A 19,924-nucleotide genomic window follows, 5' to 3' on the forward strand; every position below is an offset into this window, starting at 1 on the left:
TATACGTCTTCCAGCCCGACCAGGTGGCATTCAATACAGCTCAAGTAAACTCCCCTTCGGCTTCGGCATGTAGGAGTGCGCTGGGAAAGGGATATTGCATCCATGATTGGCTTTGGGCTTGGACAAGATATGTATGACCATCAAAGTCAAGCACCTTCCACCCACCATGCGCCTTTCGACGCATGGCTCAAGAAGGCGCTCCGGCTTAATCGTGATCCTGTATTGTTCTGCGCCCATGACGGTATACCAGGATCTCGAGGGAGGGTTCCTAGTTACAGCAGCGTAGAAGCATGCTGTTGTCTGGGCGCTTTTGTATTCATCTAAACTATTGTATGAACCTGGCGGAGTGTAATGAAAACAATACATCAATTGCTTCAAACATCTCGCTCCTAGCAATCTGCACGTGAGATTGCTCTCAAAGTTATCCGTGTGTAGTGATGATAGAGTGGAGGAGAAGGCATATCGAAGCTCAAAAATCTGCCTATCAACTCACCACCGCGCTAGACAGGGATCCGTGTCGGGCCGATCATGCAGCGCGCCGCCGCGTCTTCCCCAACGGCTCTCCGCGAAGGGGACACGAGACAAAAAAGTTTAGGAGCCCACGATTACCACTTGATGCCAGATCTCTTCTGACCAGGCAGCAGCCCTTACTCTTCTACTTTCTCTTGCGCTTCTCACCCCCGTCGTACTCTACTTCCAATCGACGAGCAATCGTCGCAACTCATTCAAGATGCCTACAATGTGGCTGTCAGATACCCAGAGTACGTTGCGCTGCGCATACCTTGGAGATGGAGTTGGCGAGAGTCGCAGACGAGGAATGAAAAGTTACTGACGTTTGGAATAGAGATTGGCGTCGCCTTCTGCTCAGGGGGTAGGTACGCGCCCCTCGACCACGAATGCGTAGACTGGCAGATTGACAAAGAATGAACAGGCGGACTCTTTCTCATGGGCGGCGTGATGATGTTTTTTGATCGCGCAATGTACGTCTGCTTTCTCTCTGCGATATGCGCCTGGATAATCTACTAACAACGTGGATTGTAGGTTAGCAATGGGAAATGTACGCGCCCCCCTCACCCGCAAACACCCCTCCATCTCCATCCGCACTCCTACCTACCTACCTACCGATAAACCACAACCCCTCACTACATGTTAAAAAAATATCCCCACCCTAACGCACCATCCTCTATAGATCCTCTTCATAATCGGCCTAACCCTCATCATCGGCACAACAAAAACAATCGCCTTCTTCGCGCGCAAGCAGAAATGGAAGGGCACACTCGCCTTCACCGCAGGCATAACCCTGATCCTCATGCGCTGGGCTTTCATCGGCTTCGTCGTGGAAATGTACGGCATCCTCGTCCTGTTTGGCGACTTCTTTGCTACGATTGCGGGCTTCGTGGGGAATATACCTGTTATTGGACCGTACATTGCGCGCGGGCTGGAGGCGATTAGTGGTGCGCGGCGGAATGCTGATTTGCCCGTGTGATGTGTGAGAGAGAGAGTGTGAGAAAGGGTTGGCGTTGGAGTTGGGGTGGGAATGAGGAATGAAAGTGCTGAAGAAACGAAACGTCAAGACGAGGGGATTTGTATCATAACTTTGGCGCAGGCACATGGCGAACGGGCTTTGTTTCTTTCGACGAAGAAGAAGCAGACCGAGAAACGTTTCGCAGCATACCAAGGCGTTGAGGAACTCTGTATACGTATATCAACAGGCTTGAATATTCACAATCTACGTTAACAAACTCACTCTTCCCGTCGTTTCTTTCCTCATCATCTAATTTACTTTCGACTCTGCACTCTTTCAAGTCACATTCGTATTGGGCTGGATAGACAAAAGGTTCGATTGATGAAAAGAAGACGGTGATGTGCATGCAGCTTAACGCCCTGTCCAATGTCGCCGAACCTATCCCAATGCGTGCTCTGTATACTCTAATAAAAAGCAATGCAAAACGCCTCCCGATGTGCCACCTCAATGATGATAATGCTGCACCCAGTCCCTGACCCTGTTCGTATCGTCATTCTCGTAATCGGCATACCCATTCTCATCCATCTTAGACCAGATGGCTATCGAGGGGACAATAGTGCCATCGAAGGTTGCCCCATGTGTCTGCGCCTACGCCGACCTAGGGTGCTGCTCAACCAGCCACTCCATCACACTCTCGTAACACAGGACGAACTGCCTTAGACTCTGCACCATACTTAAGCGCTGTAGTCTGAAGTCTTCAACCGTCTTCGCAATCAGGTCAACATCCTCATCCATGACCCAGCTGCCCTCTTCGCGCTCGTTTTTGTTCTTGTTCTTCTTCGTCTTCTCTTCGTCGACTTCCATGGGGGTACCGTGTCTTTCCTGCCTTGCCTGTCGCTGTCGCTTGAGCATGTCGAGGACGGAATCAACGGTGCAGAAAGTGCCTGTACGACCACACCCGGCAGAACAGTGCACAATGATTGGACGACTATTGGCAGGCTCAGGTTGAGATATCGAGCTGCCGTTCACCGAGCGGACTACTGCATCGCATTGCTCGATAAGACCGAGAAGATGAGTAGGATGTGCTGGAGCGCCAAAGTCAGGCCAATTGGAGTATTGCAGTTGTGTGATCTCTCGCATCCGGGCGAACGGCTCATCGTCATTCGATAGAGTGAACTTGCGGACAATGACGTAGGGTTGCTCCTGATTAGGGGATCCGGCAGTTGCTTCTTTGGTGAAATTGGCGGGCCTGGATGGATTCGTTGACCTTCGCTGACCCAGTGATGGCCTTGACTGCTCTCGACGTTTGTGAATCTTGGAGGGCTCGAGAGATGCTCTTCGTTCACCTAGCTGGTTCAGGTGTAGAGGACCATATCGCTTGTCTGACCAGTAGTTGTGTGCTTTGACTTGACCCCCTTCTTGCTCGGCCGTAAGCATGACAATCACCCGCACATCCTGCTGCCACACAACATTCCAAAAGTCCTGTATAAGGTTAGCTATTATTCAAGAGAAAGGTGGAATATATTGTTTGTACCTTGAAGGTGGCCGGTATTGGCCCCTGCGTAGCAATATAACGCTTGTTGGAGTATGCGGCTTGGACATGGTTGGCGTTGACGTAATCGCAGCTTCCGTCGGTGAGTCCCTCAATTTTGACGCGCGAATGCTCGTAGGGCCAGATGTTATTGTAGCGGTTCTTTGATCCCTTTTCAATGCCAGCAATCTGTATTTGCTTCGCCGTACCTAACCCAGTGGGAGTACCGTAGATGACCTTGCCCGATAGCGCTTCCTGCATGCGCTTCTGTTCTCGCTTTTCGATATGCAAGAACTTGTCGGAGACGGTCCGACCGTTGTCCTTCTCTTCTGAAGCTTTCTGAAGCCAGTGGGGAAGCTCCTCCCTGGCTGACTGAGTCATGTCTGCTGGCTGCTTGACGGGCATCTGTCCAACGCCGCCAATGAGATCCATGTTCTGCCGAATGTTGCCAAAGAAGGGGTTTGCAGCGCTCTGCGTAGCGGGCATGGGACAGCCGCCAATGACTGGAGCAACTGAAGGAAGGCCAGAATCGAGCCGAAGGCCAGCTGTGGCAGACGACGTTGGGCTATGAGAGCTTCCCTGCCTTATCCACGCAGGGAATATCCTGGAGAATTCCTGGAAGCCGCCGCGGATTATGAAGGTCCCACCTGACCAGCCTTCGTTGGTGAACTTCTTGAGCGTATTGATGCAGGTTGCGGCATCCTTGAGTTGCGAAGAACTAGAGTCATACACTATGATGTATTTACTACTCCTCCATCGTTCAAACATCTCTCTTTGCTCGTCATCTTTGAACGTCTCTGCCAGTTTCTGAGAGTTGAATGAAGCCCGTTTGAGCAACGTGGTGGGTATGCACAAGCTCAGGGCGCCTGCTATGCGACTCTTTGCATACTGCGTCGAGACGCGGAGGTCCAGGAGGAGGACTTCTTCTACCGCGGATTCTAATATATTGACAATGTGCTGGGCCGTGGCCATGGTTGGTCCGTCCGTCGCTGTCTCATCGCCTATGTTTGCCGGTAATGTTTCTGCGCGATGACTTGCTAATTGGATGTGAGGAGGCTTATTGGTAGGTAGTGATGGCCGTGGAATTCGATCTTCGGCAAACTCTGCTATGGCATCGGTACGGCCATGACCTTCGAAGCTTGCGGGAGAATTGCGTCGCGGTCGGTCAGGAAACAAGGTAGACTCGGAGGAGAGCATTCGCTTCGGAGAACGTGGCTTGGGCTGGGCTTCATGGTCTTCCTTTGCATCATGTTTCTCACCGCTGGGGGCTGATGGCGGTGTCATGGATTGAGGTGACAGCGGCGTCTTGAAGTTGCTGAAGAAGGGGCTCTTTGCAGACGCTCCCGAGCCTGCTGATGCAAAGTCGAAGCTCCCCAACGCAAACGACCTATTGTTCTCCGACTGTTTCCTGAACTGCTCGAACTCGGGGTTATGCTCTACGGGTAGTATGCGAGGAGAGGCAGCAGCCGTGGAGCGCACATTCGACGTCGGTGGACTCCAGTTGCCGCGGATGTGCTGTGCGGCACTGGAAGAAAAGTGATCTGCAGCCGAGTTGATCGTCAGGCCAAAGTAATTGGGGGAAGGCATTCCAGGTTCCTTTGACTTTTGCGAGACAACATGGCTCGGTGTCTTCGCTACCCCGTTCATGCGGGGGGTGAGGGCAGCGGGGGGCCCAGCTGGATGTAGTGAGGTACTTGGCCTCGTCATGGGCTGTGTCGATCTCGGGCGGGCAGACGTGTGCGAGTGCGACGAGCCTCGAGGTCGCGGTGAGATGGCAGGAGTCGACATAAAAAGTCGTGAATGGCGCTCACACGCGTCAACTAGTGAAGCGTGGGTGTGGGTAGGGTAGAAGGGTAGGGGAAATAGTAGGAGATAGGTACATGGAATATGGGGCGGTCCGCGGCGTGGTGGTGAAGGGGGGGGGGGTGTGGGACGCTGGGGGATGCGTGAAGTGCTAGGGTCTGGAAGCTGCGGTTGGGTTCAAAGGAAGTGGTTGAACGTATGACATCACCGCACCACTCTGGGCGAATGGGCAAAGCGGCGATGGGAGCACCTCGGAATGCGAAGCCACAATCCTCGACGCAGCACGCACTTGTCGAAACGAGTCAGCCTTGATGAATGTTTGAGGCGAAGTTGACTGAACAGCGGCGCTGGCTGTACCCGGGTCGACTGCGACACCTGGCTGTGTGGGTGTCTTGGGGGCGTCGCCCAAAGCGTGGTGTATGATGATGTATTCGCTAAAGACGCAGGGACTCAGGGTCCATGAAAATCAGGTAAAAAGAGGGCCAACAATGGCTAATAATCCCGTGATCAACGAGACAGGCAAATAGGGCTGAGTTGGATCCAAGCAAAGAGGCGGAGAGAGACGGCGGAGCGTCAGGGACCGCGGGAGGGCAGCGGAAACGAAGCAGACGAAGGACGGTGGATCGAGCTGGATATGAGAGATCGGGGGGGCACAGGAGGGATCGCCAGGTATGATGAAAAGCAGCGCGACGCCCGTTTCCAAGCCAGGGAAAGGCTGGGCAGCGGTACTGTTCAGTGTGCAGGTGTGTGTGAGACGCCCTGGTCTGGGCCTGTCAATCGCGGCGCCGGTTCGGAATTGCCCTTGCCCCTGGCAGCCGCCTGGCAAGCTGGTGCTGCTGCTGCGCTATCTCGTCGCCTGTTGTCCTGTCCTGTCCTGTCCTGTCCTATCTGTCGATTGCGACATTGATTTGCTTACCGAGCCAGCACGGGGTTCGATTTGCCATCACTCCAAAGTTACCTTGCTTGTCAGCTGTCATTCTTCTCAAAGGCTCGCGTGCGACCAGCTGACCGAGGGAGACAGTTTGTCCCGGCGTCAAACTTGGTGTCTCCTTTCCGTCCGAGAGCAAGCCCGAAACCGCTGACGCTGGACCCTCTTTGATCGGCATTGGACCATGTCTGCATGCGACGATCAAGGTCGCCATTAGTCTCTTGCGAAGAGGGGATAGACGAAAGAATACAGGTCGAGGCTCGCCAGTATCCTCCTCGGTTCAAAACAACTCCGCGGTCACTGCCCCTGCTGTCGTGTGCTGCCTATCAAGTTCGCCCGGTATTGGCCCGCCAACTCAACCACTGCACATCCATTCGAGATCCAGAAGTATCAGTCGCCAAGAGGTCGAATGACTCTTTAGCTCTCCATCTCTTCCAAACGTTGTAGCGGCATGCCCCCGCGTGAGTGAACCGTCTGTACCGTGCACGTGTCCGTCTAGCCTTCGCCATGTCATGTGCAGATACAGCGCAGTTAGTGGTGATGTCTTCCATTCTGACAGCTCCACGTAACGATGCATGTGGAAGAGCCATGCCTGAAGTGACGAGGTATCTTCATCCGCTCTAGTTTCCACGAGTATAGGCAAGCAGTGCTCTCTGACTAGAGCGCTCCAAGTTGAGTTGAACTAGACTAGTTCCACCCTGAGTAGTGTAGGGTCATGTTGAGATTTGGGTGGAGTGCTCGTGAAGAAGCGTTCAAAGGTGAGAAGAGCCACATAACGAGGCAGATGTCAAACAAGGGGTGAAGGCGTGGGTCAGTTCTCGTCACTGTCAGACATTAGCTAGCGTGCTGGACAGCCCAAATGCTTGAAAAGACGTGAGTGTGTTCGACAGATCAAAGATACGGCTGAGGGCGGAGTGAGTTCACGTGCTTACGCGCTGTCGCGTTTCTGAATTTCCCCGCGTTCGCGATGCACATCTTCAAAACTGCACAACGCTACCACTTTCTACCCACACCTCCTTGCCCTCCAATTCCCGAGGTTTATTACATTCACAATGTCGCGCGACGAGTCGCCCGTCGTTCGTGCCGTATCGCCAGACGAAGGCTATACGTGGATCCACCGCGCATTTCTACAGGCCTTCAAAACGCACAGCGTCCTGACAGTAGATGAAATGAAACCCATTCTAGCCTACGTAATGACTGCACACAGTATGCCTGTCTCTCTAAAACTGCATTATATCCTAACAATCCTCCAGACCCCGACCGGCCATGGACAGAAGGCGACATTACGCAACCGCAAATCACCAACACAGTCCAGACCATCAACGCGAAAATCGAGCCCTACGACTTCGAAATACGCTCGATACGCGACCAACATACGAAACTGCCGACCTACGCCTTTGTGAACAAGACATCTGACTCGCTCACCCAGCTGGCAACCAAGTTCTCCGCCAGTGAAATCGCATACATACGGCGCCTGCTAGACGCCATGTTCGAGACAAACAACACCCACAATCGCGAAACCATGGCCTTGAAACACACAGAAGCATCCCAGCTCGCCCGCCCGCGGCGCAACCGGCAATCACAAGCCAACGGTACCGGCAACACCGAAGACGGCGAGACATCGCAAGTCGCGGCCGACGCGGGCATTTCCATCCAAGAAGCCGACGACGTCCTCGACACGCTGGTAAACGAGTCCTTCTTCCAACAGTCGAGCGCAGGCTACTACTCCCTCGCGCCCCGCGGCCTCATGGAACTCGGCGCCTACCTGAAAGAAACGTACAACGAGGACGCAGACGACGCGGAAGATGGCGTGGAAAGAATTCGGATACGAGACTGCGAGGGCTGCAGGGAGCTCGTCACATATGGCATACGGTGTAGTAATAGGGAGTGTGGCGTGCGCTGGCATGATGCATGTGCGAATTCGTACTACAGGGGCCGCGCGAGGGAACAGAGAAAGTGCCCCAAGTGCGAGACGGAGTGTACGGGCGATGTTTATGTAGGAGAGAGGGCGGATAGGGCGGGTGGGAGGAGCAGTACGGGCGGGAACAGAAGGAGTACCCAGGTCCAGAGGGATGAAGACGAGGACTCAGAGACGACGTAACGAGATAGAACATTAATTTACGAAGCGGAGATGTGCCATAACATTCATGATTTCAAGGATATTCGTAAAAGTGACGCAAACTCAAAGCCGTAACCTTTCCCCCCTCCCTAATTTCCCATGTAAACTTTTTCCACATCTCCCAAAATAAACCACTACCTATATACAAAATCCAAACTCGAAACTCGACCCCACAACATGCATTTACTGCGCGCCGTTGGTCTTGTTCGATCTCCTCTCCGCAACAGCAGAGGCAAGATCCTCGAGAACAGCGACGGTGCTGTCCCAGCCAATACAAGCGTCGGTGATGGAGACACCCCTCTTCAGGCCCTTGGGGCCCTCGGGCGGGACCTTTTGGCTGCCCTCGTTGATATTAGACTCGATCATGACGCCGACGATGCCAGTCTCGCCGTTGCGGATCTGGTCAGCAATGTCCTTGGCGACGATAGGCTGGTTTCGGTGGTCCTTATTCGAGTTGCCTAGTGGGGTATCAGTACGCGTACGCTTTTCTAGTTACGAATTCCAGAACGTACCGTGTGAGCAGTCGACCATCATGACCTCCGCTTGGCCCTTCTTCCTCAACGCTTCCCGGGCAGCCTTGATGCTGTCCTTGTCGAAGTTTGTACCCTTGGTGCCACCGCGCAGAATAACGAAGCAGTGCTCGTTGCCGGCTGTTCGGGTGATGGCTGCCAGTCCCTGCTTTGTCACACCCAGGAAGTGGTGCTTCGCAGCCGCAGCGCCAATGGCATCTACCGCCACGGTCAAACCTCCATCGGTGCCGTTCTTGAAGCCAATAGGGAAAGACAGCCCAGATGCGAGTTCACGGTGCAATTGAGACTCGGTTGTGCGTGCACCAATCGCGCCGAGAGAGATCAGGTCGGCAAGGAACTGAGGAGAAATGGTGTCGAGCATCTCAGAGGCAATGGGCATGCCAGAAGACGTAAGGTCGACGAACAACTTGCGGGACACGCGGAGACCCTTGTTAATCTGGAAGCTCTCGTCCATGTCCGGGTCGTTGATCAGGCCCTTCCAGCCAACCGTTGTGCGTGGTTTCTCGAGGTAGGCGCGCATAATGATACAGAGATTGTCTTGGAGCTTGTCGGCGAGCGTCTTCAGCCGCTGGCAGTATTCGACGGCCTGCTCGGGGTCGTGGAGGGAGCAGGGTCCGACCATGACCAGGAGACGGTCATCTTGCTGTTTGATGATTCTGGCAGCGTCTTTGCGGCCCTGCACAATGGTCTTCTCGGCGTGTGGTGGGATGGGAAGTTCGGCAGCGAGGAGGGCCGGTGGGATCAGCGGGTCGTAGCCGGTGACTAGACATTGGCATTAGCACATGAGCCTGGAGACGGGGTGCTAGGTGAGGATATGTACCGCGCACATCGTCGTTTGAAGAATCCTGGGAGGGCATGTCGGCGTGCGTCTTCGGGTCTGATGATGCCATGGCTGTAGCGGGGTATGGTGTCTTTATATCTTTGTATCAGCACACGCCCTACCGACTCAAAGGGTCGTAGTCCTTTGTGGATTCAACGTACGATGCTCAAGCGACTGTCACTGCGGTCAATCTTACAGGCTGGGCTGTACAGGGGGCCAATGTGGTGTCGAGTTGCAGCGGTGAGGGGCAGTTCTTGACGTGTTGCGTCAATTGGGTGTGGAGAGCTGGCTAGTCAATTGCTGCGATTCCTCCAGGGTGTTTTGTAGGAATGTGCAGCTGCAAGGCCGAGTTCGGAAGTAAGGTGAAGGGCTAGCAAAGGGTATAGTTCCTATTCACGTTACAAGAGTCATAGACGCCACTGAAATTATTTCAAGTGCGGCTGGGGAGTCTTGGTTATCGATAGCGCCTAGTCCACGGCGATTCCACAGCGCCCGCAGCGCCAAGTCGACCAATGCTCACCACCGACAATTCCTCTGCTCCTGTTGGCTGACTTTATAGTTGACTCTATACTTTGGTCTGCTCATCTTGTTTCCTGAGGCCAGGATGAATTTCATGCATGCAATGTAGCAGTACGCTGCGGCTGCATATTGTTCCTCAGCTCCCTCCGACGCTTGTAGATGCCACCTTGCCAGCTGAGAAGCATGCTATGCTACCTCAGCTCCCTCGCAGCTTCACAAAGCTCGCCTCCTGCGGCTACTACTGATGATAGGGTACAAACTTTTCACGTCTCCTTGACTGTGCAGCTCAGCGCGGGTCACATGATGTGGTGGCTGTCCACTCGAGCTTACTTATAACCTGCTTTGTGTGCCGGGGCCGCGGCTTCACTTCCCCACACCATCGTTTGCGCGTCACTAAAGGCTCCGGTTGCAGGCAAAGGTCTTTCAACTGCGCAACGACAGAGGGGACCTATCCCCACAGGATCACCTGGCGATCAAGCATTAGAGGCGCCACTCTTCCTTGCCAGGGTGGATTTGATGCAACCTTGATCCGAAACGCCTACCGCAACTTGCCCCTGATAAATGAACCTCCTCGCCTCCTGCTTCCAAACATATGCACCTGGCAATTCTACCACGATCTCGGACACCCATCACTGCAGTCTTTGATCCTTCTGCCTGTTTCTGGAATCCTGTCCCTCCGCTTCACCAACGCGTTGATCGTGTTGCGACTATATAAATCCACTCGTTACATACAACCACCATGTTCACGTTTCAGACGATGAACAGGAAGCGGGGCAGGGACGACGATTCCGACTCGGACGATGCTCATAGTCGTGACCTCAAGGTACACAATCTGTATGACTTGAAGAACAAGGGCTAATTGCTCACCCAGAAATCTCGCCCGTGGTCCAATGAGCACATCAATTATAGTCACAGACGCTACCCGACGCCGACGAATCTACCTCACAAACCCTCTATGACACCATCGCCGCCCAGGATAGTCACGGATATAGAAGCAATGACGCCGGCACAATCAGAATATGGAGGGGCCAATTCTCCAGAGTCTATCACCTGTGGCCGTGATTTGCAGTCCTTTGAATCGAATACGATGGACTACGATATGGATATGGAAGACGATGTCGATGTTCGCAGCCAGCCGCCAGAGTCGCCCGCGTTCAGTACCGTTGGAAGTGTTTTCATGCGCCCCGCAATGCTAAAGCCTTCCTTATTCGAGTCAGACGCCGCCAACACCGGACGAGTACCAACACCCATATATCCAACGTTCAAGCGAGGAGGAATGCACGGGCTGGGATATCCAACAAGTGGCTCCGCGGGTGGCATGAACACAAGTAATGGCAGTCTGAGTGCGCTGTCAATGCAAGCGCCGCCTGCACGACATGGAAACAGGCAAGAGATGGACGATGACCGAAGCAGGCGCATACCGTCGCCAATATCAGAGGACGAGGATATACCGGATACACCGACCGCGCTCACACAATCGCAACTATCGCGACTTAGTTTCTCGCATGCAAACGCTGACCAGATGGAGACGGAAATACCCCCAACAACCCTAACCTTACCGCCTACACCTCGGGGTAGGAAACGAAGTGGTGCTTTGACTGGCATGGGGCGCTTCAGCATGGGCTACCGAGAGGATTGCGACAAGTGCAGACAGCGGGTACCAGGGCATTACTCGCATTTCTTGCCTTGACCGCCTTTGCCAATCGAAGAAGGCTTTTCTGTATCGCACCACAATCCGGTGATTCTTCTCCATCCACAGGTTTTGGATGTCCGGGCGGTGGTTTTATCACGACAACGTAGCATGAATGGGTAATGCATGGAGGCATTTTTCGTACTTTAGAATTCACGGCACACTACGCATACTTGGAACTGGGGTCTTTCCTTGCCGAGCGTTCAAGCGATATTACGACAACATACAAGCATTCATGTCTTTTCAGCGGGTTATTGTTATTGGCCAAACTGCATGTCTTGTTTCTCGCGGCGTAAATGATATACTGCATTACTACTGCATTGCGCATCTATCCGATAGTTTCTATTATTATTTCCGCATTTCATGATTCCACACCTCAGATACTTTTGTTGTTCATTACTTCTACAATCATGATATTACCTGACCAGCCCATCTAGCTGAAACAGCCATATGCTATGTACTAGAGTGGGAACAAGGTTGTTGAAACGAAACAGGGTACTAAATGATATCTTGAAACGAAATATCGCCGGTCTAGCCTCGTGTACAAGGGACTAGTGTGCGTGCTAACGGACGGTGGAGATTCGGATCTGGTCGCGCCTAACAGTGACATGTCTTGATGCATGGTGGATTACATTAACCCAACAAGATATACAGTACTCACCTATCTTGACCAAACCACACATGTCTAGAAAGTGCTTGCTTGGATCCAGTCTACCCCAAAGTCGAACTAACTAAGCTGTAAACCCCACCTACTCCAAGAACCTCACACCCTCCAGCGTCGTAGGATCAGCCCGCCGCAACTGCTGCTGTAACGGCTACGCTCGCGCCTACTATGAGGGCTACTTCGGCCGCACTGGCACCTTCTTTCTTCTCTTCCTTCTTGTTCTCATTGTGGATTAGGTTGTCGAAGAGTTTATTGAAGAGTCGGAAGCCGGTGAGGGTGCCGTTTGCGTGACCAACAGCGGGGCCGGCATTTTTGTTGTCGGTGACTGTCTTTTTAGGTCGCTGTAGGTAGAGAAGTCGAATTAGGCTTTCTGTGTCATGTTGGTATTTACCCTGTGGAGTTGTGTACGTACATGGACGGCTGTGATACTTCTAGCTGAGATCTCAAGTTTAAAGTTATAGATCAGAATCTTATTGTTGTGATTAGAGGAGCAGATGGTTTTTTTAAACGCTTTCAGAAGGCCGGCATGTGTGCTGCTTAAATGTTAAGACTTCGCCATGATAGTGCTTACAGTGCCCTCATAGGTGTTGAGAAAAACCATAATTTATCAAGTTGTTGCCGTTCCATGCTCATCTCCTGCAATCCCACGATTCAAAATCCTATATGATCTAGTAGCTTTATCAACTGAGCTTCATTCTCGTCTCTGCACTTCAGTATCACTGCCTCTGACTGTAGGCGCAAGACGTCCGAGTTTGTAACGCGCCACGGCAGAATTGAGCGAAGAACAGCGTCGACATCTGCAACCTTCTCAATCCCTTTCATGGTTTTCGGTCGCTGTATACCCATGCTCTCTAATTCATCCTCCCAAGCCTTGGCAACATCCCATTTCACCCCATCCTTGGTGTTTTCAGGCAGTGGCGAGGGGAAGCCGTGAAGCTTAGCATCTCGCAAAGCTGTCTGCTCACTGGATTCAATATCAGACCAGCCTTGGAATTGGCCTCCAGCGCCGCTAAATGAGCGAAGGAATTCATAGGATGGGTGCAGTATGCATGCAAAATCGTAGTCGATTAAGGCTGTAATGCGCTGGGTAGCAGCATCGTAGAGCAGATTGTTTGGGGCTACAAGCGAACAGTATTAGTCTTGTAAATTTGGACTTTATAGAGAAGAAGAGACCGCTTACTGAAGTCGGCATGTACAATAGTCTTTTCATGTTTGGAATCGAGGGCTTTGAACTGGGCCGGGATGCCGTTCTTAACAAAGGCATCAAGGCGCTTCCTCACGTCATTTGCATGCCATCCCTTGATATAAGGGTTGCTGTCAGTTTTTTGCAAAGCTCGTTCGAGTCGGTCTGTGAAGTAGTCCTCATACGACAGCCAAGGTCCACTGCCCACGCTGGTCATTGTCGTGCTCACAATCTGACCGGCCGTGTCAAAAGTCACTCCGCCGTACTGTTGGATGCTGTGTGGAAGCTTGAAGTCTTGCAAAGCCTTCAAGAACGCGGCCATCTGCGCAAGAATCCCTTTCTTCTCGTCAAAAGGCATGCTGTCGAAGGTTTCGTCGACCGGCGTGCCAGGCATTAGTTCCTGGAGGATCCACCCTTGTGTCGATGGCGCAGCTGCACTTCCCCAACCATACACCAAAGGAACTACGTGTGGTTGGAAGCCACTGAGAGCAGCAGCAGCGAGAGAGATGATGGCAACCTCATTTTCCACTCTGGTATGCTGATTCATCCCCTCGGCGTCAGGATTAGTGAGGCGCATGATGAAGTCTTTTGTGCCTTTTGGAAGAGGGGAGGTGCCGGGCTGACGTGGTCTATCGCTGCCGCCATTGTAGGTAGTGAACGGCGGCGAAGGCAGACTGATGCGGTAAACGAAATTGTTGTACTTGAATGGACTGTCTGGGTCGTATTGGATGGGATCGATCTTAGCATTCTTGGGCAATAAGGTTAGTGCTTCAGGCGATGAGTATTATGTGCAGTCCGTACATGTACGTCGCAGCTGAACTGTTGGTGCAACAGCCTCTGGATGAATTCCAACCGCCCGTCAAAGTTTGCGTGATTATGGCTCATAGTGGTGTAGAACTGTTGGGGTGAGGAGTTCGTTATAGAGCGTGTGTAATGGACGCTTAATACGCGCTGTAAAGCGTGTCGTTGTTCGTCAACGCATGCGGGGCATTGCGACAGGATCATTCTGTGACACGTGCTTATCTTGACAGAAACAGAATTATGCTCACATTTATCACTCCACGGCCAAGTCTAAAGCCCACAAACCAGTTCCCTCAGAACTTCTTGAATTGCCAATTTTCATTCCACAGGCTGTTGAAATGAGCACCTATGGGAAGGACTGATTGATTGAGTGATCGGCAGGACATACTACTGAGAAAGACTATATATAGACATGGCCACGTGACCTGATCCTTCACTAAGAAACCGGCTTCACAGCCAAGTTTGCAAGTTCTTATTCGAGGGAGCGTCTGAATACAGCCAAACCTGAATGCAAACACGAGTCAGAATTGTACCTGGTCATCACGTGTGCCTTGTAGCCCTGTTCGAGAATGCTCATATCCAAGTATGCTGGACATTGGTTCCTTGGTTTCAAGCGAGAAGGAAAGTCTCCTCACGTCTCTTGGGGTAGACCAGTCTTTTATTGCTGTCAAGGAGTACAGTGTTAGCCATGTCCGCATGGCCTTGCAAGAACTGCAGAGGGAACAATTTAACATGAAGGCCTGTCTCGAAGGATTATACAAGGACTTGGGCATCATAGCTGAGGTGGAATATCGCGAGCCGACACAATGAATGAGGACAAGTACAAACCATCTTAATGAGCGCGGATGTAGAAAAAGAGTCGACTTGGAGTAATTGTGTATCAATTTAAAGATAATTCGACCTAGCTCAAAGTCAATATAGAGGTGCCGTTAATGTATATTATATATCGATGTTTCTCTTATAGAAGTAGAATGAATGCCACGCTATGTACAAACTAAACGCTATGCTCACAGGATTTCGCTTCCGATGACCATCCGAGGAACGCCTTTGCAAATCAAACGCCTGGATATCGATAATTTCTCGCATATTTCCGAGTGTGAAGGTACTCTAAATTACAACTCCATAAAACGAACGTCCAGTACGGATATGTTTACATCTCCATTCTCTCAGTAATGGGCTGCTGTGAACTTGTTTTTCTGTGCTTCTTCGATTTGTCAAAACATATCAGGCCAAAGAATCCCTCAGACGTGCATGATGTAGTAGAGACAGAGGCAGTGGGCGTCGGTGTGTGTGGCCTCGTCTTCAAAGGTGGATCATCTCCGTCTAGACATCCACCGAACCAGCCTGGGTATTTGCACGATGAGGTGGAGGTGGGTGTAGATGAAGTCGTCGTTGCTGTCGGTACTGGTGCAGGGGTGGTAGTGTGGGATGCTTTGGTTGTGGATGTCTCCGTGTCGTCTTTGCAACCGAACCAGCCTGGTGTCTTGCACGTTGACGTTGATGACGTTGATGTGGTTTTTGTCTTGGAATGTGTCCCAGTGGTGGATTCGTCAAGACATCCCCACCAACCTGGCGTTTTACACGTCTCCGTTCGCGTGCGTGTAGACTTTGAGGTCGATGTTGATGTGGGTTTGGACGATGAAGAGGTTGTTGTCTCCGTGCCATTGCTCTCGAAGTACTCCCACGTGTAACAGTCGGTACAATTGAGATATGGCTCGCACTTTGCAGGCTGATCGTACTTTAGTATCACATCGCGGATGACTTCAACAATCTTATGTGTGCCGATGCCCACGCGCCAGCCCAAGTCTTTGACAGTATCGTATACACATTTTTGACCTGTGTGGCAAACGCTTTGCATGGCGTACCCGCCGAACGTGCATACGCTGGTAGCTTGGTTACACGTTCCCATATATACTGGATCTGCTGTATGCCCGAAGTGGAAACCACCGGTAAATTCGCGTTTCTGAAGCGAGCCAATTTGGTGGCCCGGGGGAACTGGGAGGCCGAGGCGAGATGCTGGCATGGCTTCGGGGACGGCTTCGAACGTCACAGCAGGAAGCCCGAAAGTCAGAGCGAGGAAGGAGGATACAGCACCACCCAGAGAATGGCCTGCCATCCAGACCTCAGCGTCGGGATATAGTGCCGTGACATTGTGGTAGAGATCTTGGGCAGCGTAGTAGTAGCGATTCTTCTCGCGAAGCGCCGTGACGAGGCAGGTAGAGTTGCAAGTGAAGGCTGATGTTTGACAGTCGCACACTTGTCGCCACAGGTACTGCCCACCCTGTCCGCAGCAACAGCTGAAGAACAAGTTGTCGTTGATCTTGTCGTTCGTCGTAGTCTCTGAGCCGTCGAACATGGCGGGCGAAGTGCCTTTCAAGCCTATGACGATTGTCGAATTCTCAGTATCGGCGAAGATGTGCCCTCGTAACCCATCTGATTCCCAGCCAAAGTCTTCTGTGTAATTGAAGCCTCCGCCCACTTCTTCCCACTCGCCTGTGTTGGGCTCTAATATGTACGCGTTCGAGGCCATGCGCGCGAAGCTTAGTACCGTCTCCTTGTCGGTTACATTTGGCCCTGGAATCTCATCGATGGTCCAGTCCTCGGCAGCCAGCTGCACAGGCCTTCCTTTTGTTCTCCCCCAGTCTAGTATGCCATTGATTGTGTCCTTGGTTCTATCTGCAAGTCTTTGGATACTCATGGCCTGCGACTTGACGCGCAATCGAGGAACGGGCTCGCGATGGGTGTTGTCACCGTCCTCGGCCATCCATACTGCTGCCTGCTCTGGCACATCGAGCCGTCGGTGCAGCTGTGGATACTTGTACGTGCCATGGTGGAAGATGTGTCGCAGCGAAAAGTCCTTTTCTGCGCTGTGTGTTGTCGGTGGCGGAGGCAGAATAGGCAGCTCTATGGCGTTGCTACCTGTCACAGCAAGGAACGACAGCAAAAGGGATGTGGTCACGCGTGATGCAGAGGTACATAGAGGTGGGCGTCGCATCATGAATATGTTTACAAAGAAAACGGTATGAGGAAGCGTCGAGGTGCGTTCAAGTGAATGGGGATCAATGACGCATGCTACACTTGACCCCAGCTGCACGTGTCGTGGGGAGGCTCTAGGGCGGCTGCATGTGGAACCCGCAGCCGCGGTTGCGCGGTTGCGCTTGCTGATAGCGGATGGAAATGGAACCACGCTCCACCATATAGCCCTGCAACGCAACGAGATAGCTACCCCTTGTTGTCTCTCGCTGGCCAAACAAGTCATTACCATCCACAATATTATACTAGCCAAGTCATCCTAGACGGATCAAAGACGGCCTCCGCTAGCTTTTGGAACCGTTTCGGAGCTCACGCCAGCTCCACAGTCCCGCATGACGTTGAGGGCACGAGCGCAACGTTTGGTCTTAGAAACGCGTCCAGCTCGATGCAAGCATACGACCTCCTTGGAGCTTGCCTAACTTTTCAACATCAGTAGCAATCATCATGTCTGATAGACCCAAGAATCTGCACCCATCACGGTCCTTTACGCGACTCGACTCTGCGCCTCAGAGTCCAACCTCTCGCAGTCGGGCGAGTACGCTTCAAGGCCCACCTGTGCCGGATATGTTAGACCCCCTGAAGGCAAATATGGTCCCAGAAGAGGACGAGAATGTCGACGGGGATGTCTTTGCGAAGAAAGACGAGGATGAAGAGGGAACCAAAGAGGAACCGCGGGTGCCGGATACTTTCGAAGAACTGCCTATTGAGATTCGAAGTTTGACTGAAAGGTATTGCACTGTTATTCGCATGAAGTGGAGACAAGAATTGACACAATGATCAGATTCCTCGAATCCCTCACAGCCAAAGTTCATCCAACCCCACCGTCCGCCGACTCCCTCGCCGACCTCTTCCAAGACTTCTACATTCGTGCTTCCGCCAAGATCAACACACACATAGCTACCCTGTCCGCTCGATTAACAAGCGAGTCATTTATTGCGCACTCTAAGAAGACGTCTGCTCCGTCAAGTAAACCAAGCTCTATACGAAAGGGAGGTGACCCATCAGGAGAACAACAGATGCTGAGTGCAACTGAGATGTCAGAGCGCAAAAGGGCGAGAAAATCATTGGAATCAAAGCGCTTTGCACTTGAGGAGGCCGTGGAGCGAGCAGTGTGTGAAAAGGTGTACGAGAGAATATGGCGGCACCGGAGCACTGATGACGAAGAAAGGGACCATAAGCTCCGATCGCGAACGGCCGCACTTTCGCTTGTTGGCATAGGGCTGCAGGAGCTTTTGATGGCTGGCGATGAGTTGACGGACGAGGCACGACAGAAGGCGAAAGAGAAAGAGCCGGAGATCAAAGAGTGGCTGTCGGCTGCCCGGCAAGATATCCTCAGCATGAACGACGAAAAGTATCCGTTTGGAAAGGTTCAGCACTTGACTGCTGCACACAAGTCCATCGTTGAAGCGCTATCGAAGATCTTCCCCGCGACCTCATCCGCGGACGAGATCCTTCCAACCCTCATCTACGCGCTCATCACTCTACCGCCTGTGCACCTAAACGTCATCAGTGATCTGAAATTTATACAGAGGTTTCGAGGCTCGAGTCGAATGGATGGCGAAACTGCCTACTGCCTCGTCAATCTAGAAGCAGCTGTTTCTTTTCTGGAGACAGTCGATCTTTCCTCGCTACGTGCAGAGGAGTCCTTTTCTAGAAAGCTGGATTCGCGACCATTGACCCCCAAGTCAGAGGTCACACCCATGGCTTTGGGTCTCTCTGAAGCACCAGATTTGATTCAAACTCCGGCCACACCAACCTCGACGACCACCTCGAAAGAGCCATCAAGTCCAACTACTACAAAAGCTCAGCGCCGGTTGAGCAACCTTATCCAAACGCAGACGAACAAATTCGAAGCTGCTTCAGACGCTGTTCGCGACTCCATCCTCGATTCAGCCGACCAGGCAATGGGCAGAATTAACAACACGCTAGACACCAGTTTCAAGTTCTTCTTCGGTGGCTTACGGGATCAAAACCCTAATAGTCCTGTGCAGCAACAACCTGCGCTACCGAAAACGCTGGAAGATGCGAGGAAACTCGTCAGCTCGCCTACCCGCATTGATGGTGATGATGATAGCTTCACCGTAAGCGCTGCGAGCTCGATACAAGGAGACGACCATCAAGAACCCACTGGTAACAAAGGATTTGAGGCAAAGATGACAGATATATTTGCCGGGAGAAGACCAATTCGAGAGCGTAGTGTCGACTCCGCTCAATCTGGAGGTAGCAATAGTGGACGACGCGCTGCATTTACAGCAGCACCGAGCGTAGAAGAGAAATCGACTTCGCCATCAGCAGTCAAGTCCGAACCGCCAGCACAAAATAACCCCTCAGCAGTCGACTCGCTCCGCAATATGGGCAACAGTCTCAATCCCCTGAACCGCTTCGCAAGCATCAACGTTCTACCACGTTTTGGCCGTGCAATAAGTAGTAGCAGCACGCCGGTTCTCCCGTCGCCTTCTACTGAGCAGCCCAAAGCATCACAGTCTCCGGGTCCCTTGAGTCGGACGGTGACCGGTGAAGGGCTGCAGGTAGATGAAAAGGGAGCAAGGGCAGTGGCTGCGTTAGAGCAATTGAAGAAGACAACTCCGCCTGTGAAGCGTTTTGTCGAAGCGAAGGATGTGCAGGATCTCAAGTTGAAGGAGGTTGATGAGCTGTTAAAGGAGTATCAGAGGTTGGCTGCAGCGCTGAGGGGGGCCATCAACTATTGAGGTGGAATGCTGAACTTCACATAGATGTATGTATATCAATATCGTTAAAAAGTTACCACATTCCCGTCTCTCTGTACAGGTGCTCATGTTGAGTGATGTTGGTTCCGTTGGTGCACAGCGTTCCGACCCC

The 19,924-nt window shown here is 52.3% G+C and overlaps 8 protein-coding genes across 8 annotated transcripts; 4 read left to right on the top strand and 4 right to left on the bottom strand.

Annotated features, from left to right (window-relative positions):
• The first annotated feature begins 566 nt into the window (after positions 1-566).
• On the top strand, positions 567-1,743 carry K460DRAFT_398552 (Got1-domain-containing protein). Its single transcript, XM_040936205.1, has 5 exons — positions 567-761; positions 845-871; positions 932-980; positions 1,042-1,057; positions 1,190-1,743. The coding sequence occupies exons 1-5, from the start codon at positions 731-733 to the stop codon at positions 1,484-1,486; spliced, it is 420 nt and encodes a 139-aa protein (XP_040785159.1). The 5' UTR covers positions 567-730; the 3' UTR covers positions 1,487-1,743.
• Positions 1,744-1,796: 53 nt separating this feature from the next.
• On the bottom strand, positions 1,797-5,127 carry K460DRAFT_188942 (tyrosine-protein phosphatase non-receptor type 6). Its single transcript, XM_040927104.1, has 2 exons — positions 3,000-5,127; positions 1,797-2,947 (listed from the first exon to the last, which is right to left on the bottom strand). Exons 1-2 carry the CDS (start codon positions 4,782-4,784, stop codon positions 2,114-2,116), a joined length of 2,619 nt encoding a protein of 872 aa, XP_040785160.1. The 5' UTR covers positions 4,785-5,127; the 3' UTR covers positions 1,797-2,113.
• Positions 5,128-6,779: 1,652 nt separating this feature from the next.
• Positions 6,780-7,828, top strand: K460DRAFT_294222 (uncharacterized protein; the record flags this gene model as incomplete). Its single annotated transcript, XM_040929479.1, has 2 exons — positions 6,780-6,933; positions 6,981-7,828. 2 exons carry the CDS (start codon positions 6,780-6,782, stop codon positions 7,826-7,828), a joined length of 1,002 nt encoding a protein of 333 aa, XP_040785161.1.
• Positions 7,829-8,029: 201 nt separating this feature from the next.
• Positions 8,030-9,233, bottom strand: K460DRAFT_380413 (3-deoxy-7-phosphoheptulonate synthase; the record flags this gene model as incomplete). Its single annotated transcript, XM_040935258.1, has 3 exons — positions 8,030-8,304; positions 8,359-9,138; positions 9,197-9,233. 3 exons carry the CDS (start codon positions 9,231-9,233, stop codon positions 8,030-8,032), a joined length of 1,092 nt encoding a protein of 363 aa, XP_040785162.1.
• A 1,221-nt stretch (positions 9,234-10,454) lies between these two features.
• K460DRAFT_346623 (uncharacterized protein) lies at positions 10,455-11,405 on the top strand (the record flags this gene model as incomplete). The annotated part of the gene is made up of 2 exons (XM_040931313.1): positions 10,455-10,538; positions 10,587-11,405. 2 exons carry the CDS (start codon positions 10,455-10,457, stop codon positions 11,403-11,405), a joined length of 903 nt encoding a protein of 300 aa, XP_040785163.1.
• Positions 11,406-12,720: 1,315 nt separating this feature from the next.
• On the bottom strand, positions 12,721-14,137 carry K460DRAFT_359182 (uncharacterized protein; the record flags this gene model as incomplete). The annotated part of the gene is made up of 3 exons (XM_040932178.1): positions 12,721-13,187; positions 13,250-14,000; positions 14,054-14,137. The coding sequence occupies 3 exons, from the start codon at positions 14,135-14,137 to the stop codon at positions 12,721-12,723; spliced, it is 1,302 nt and encodes a 433-aa protein (XP_040785164.1).
• Positions 14,138-14,821: 684 nt separating this feature from the next.
• On the bottom strand, positions 14,822-17,117 carry K460DRAFT_370575 (autophagy related lipase Atg15). The gene has a single exon (XM_040934191.1). It carries the CDS (start codon positions 17,049-17,051, stop codon positions 15,204-15,206), a length of 1,848 nt encoding a protein of 615 aa, XP_040785165.1. The 5' UTR covers positions 17,052-17,117; the 3' UTR covers positions 14,822-15,203.
• A 162-nt stretch (positions 17,118-17,279) lies between these two features.
• K460DRAFT_320830 (uncharacterized protein) lies at positions 17,280-19,858 on the top strand. The gene is made up of 2 exons (XM_040930455.1): positions 17,280-17,814; positions 17,868-19,858. Exons 1-2 carry the CDS (start codon positions 17,531-17,533, stop codon positions 19,792-19,794), a joined length of 2,211 nt encoding a protein of 736 aa, XP_040785166.1. The 5' UTR covers positions 17,280-17,530; the 3' UTR covers positions 19,795-19,858.
• The last annotated feature ends 66 nt before the right edge of the window (positions 19,859-19,924 follow it).

The sequence above is a fragment of the Cucurbitaria berberidis genome (genome assembly GCF_010015615.1).
Source record: "Cucurbitaria berberidis CBS 394.84 unplaced genomic scaffold K460scaffold_5, whole genome shotgun sequence".
Classification (NCBI taxonomy): Eukaryota; Fungi; Ascomycota; class Dothideomycetes; order Pleosporales; family Cucurbitariaceae; genus Cucurbitaria; species Cucurbitaria berberidis.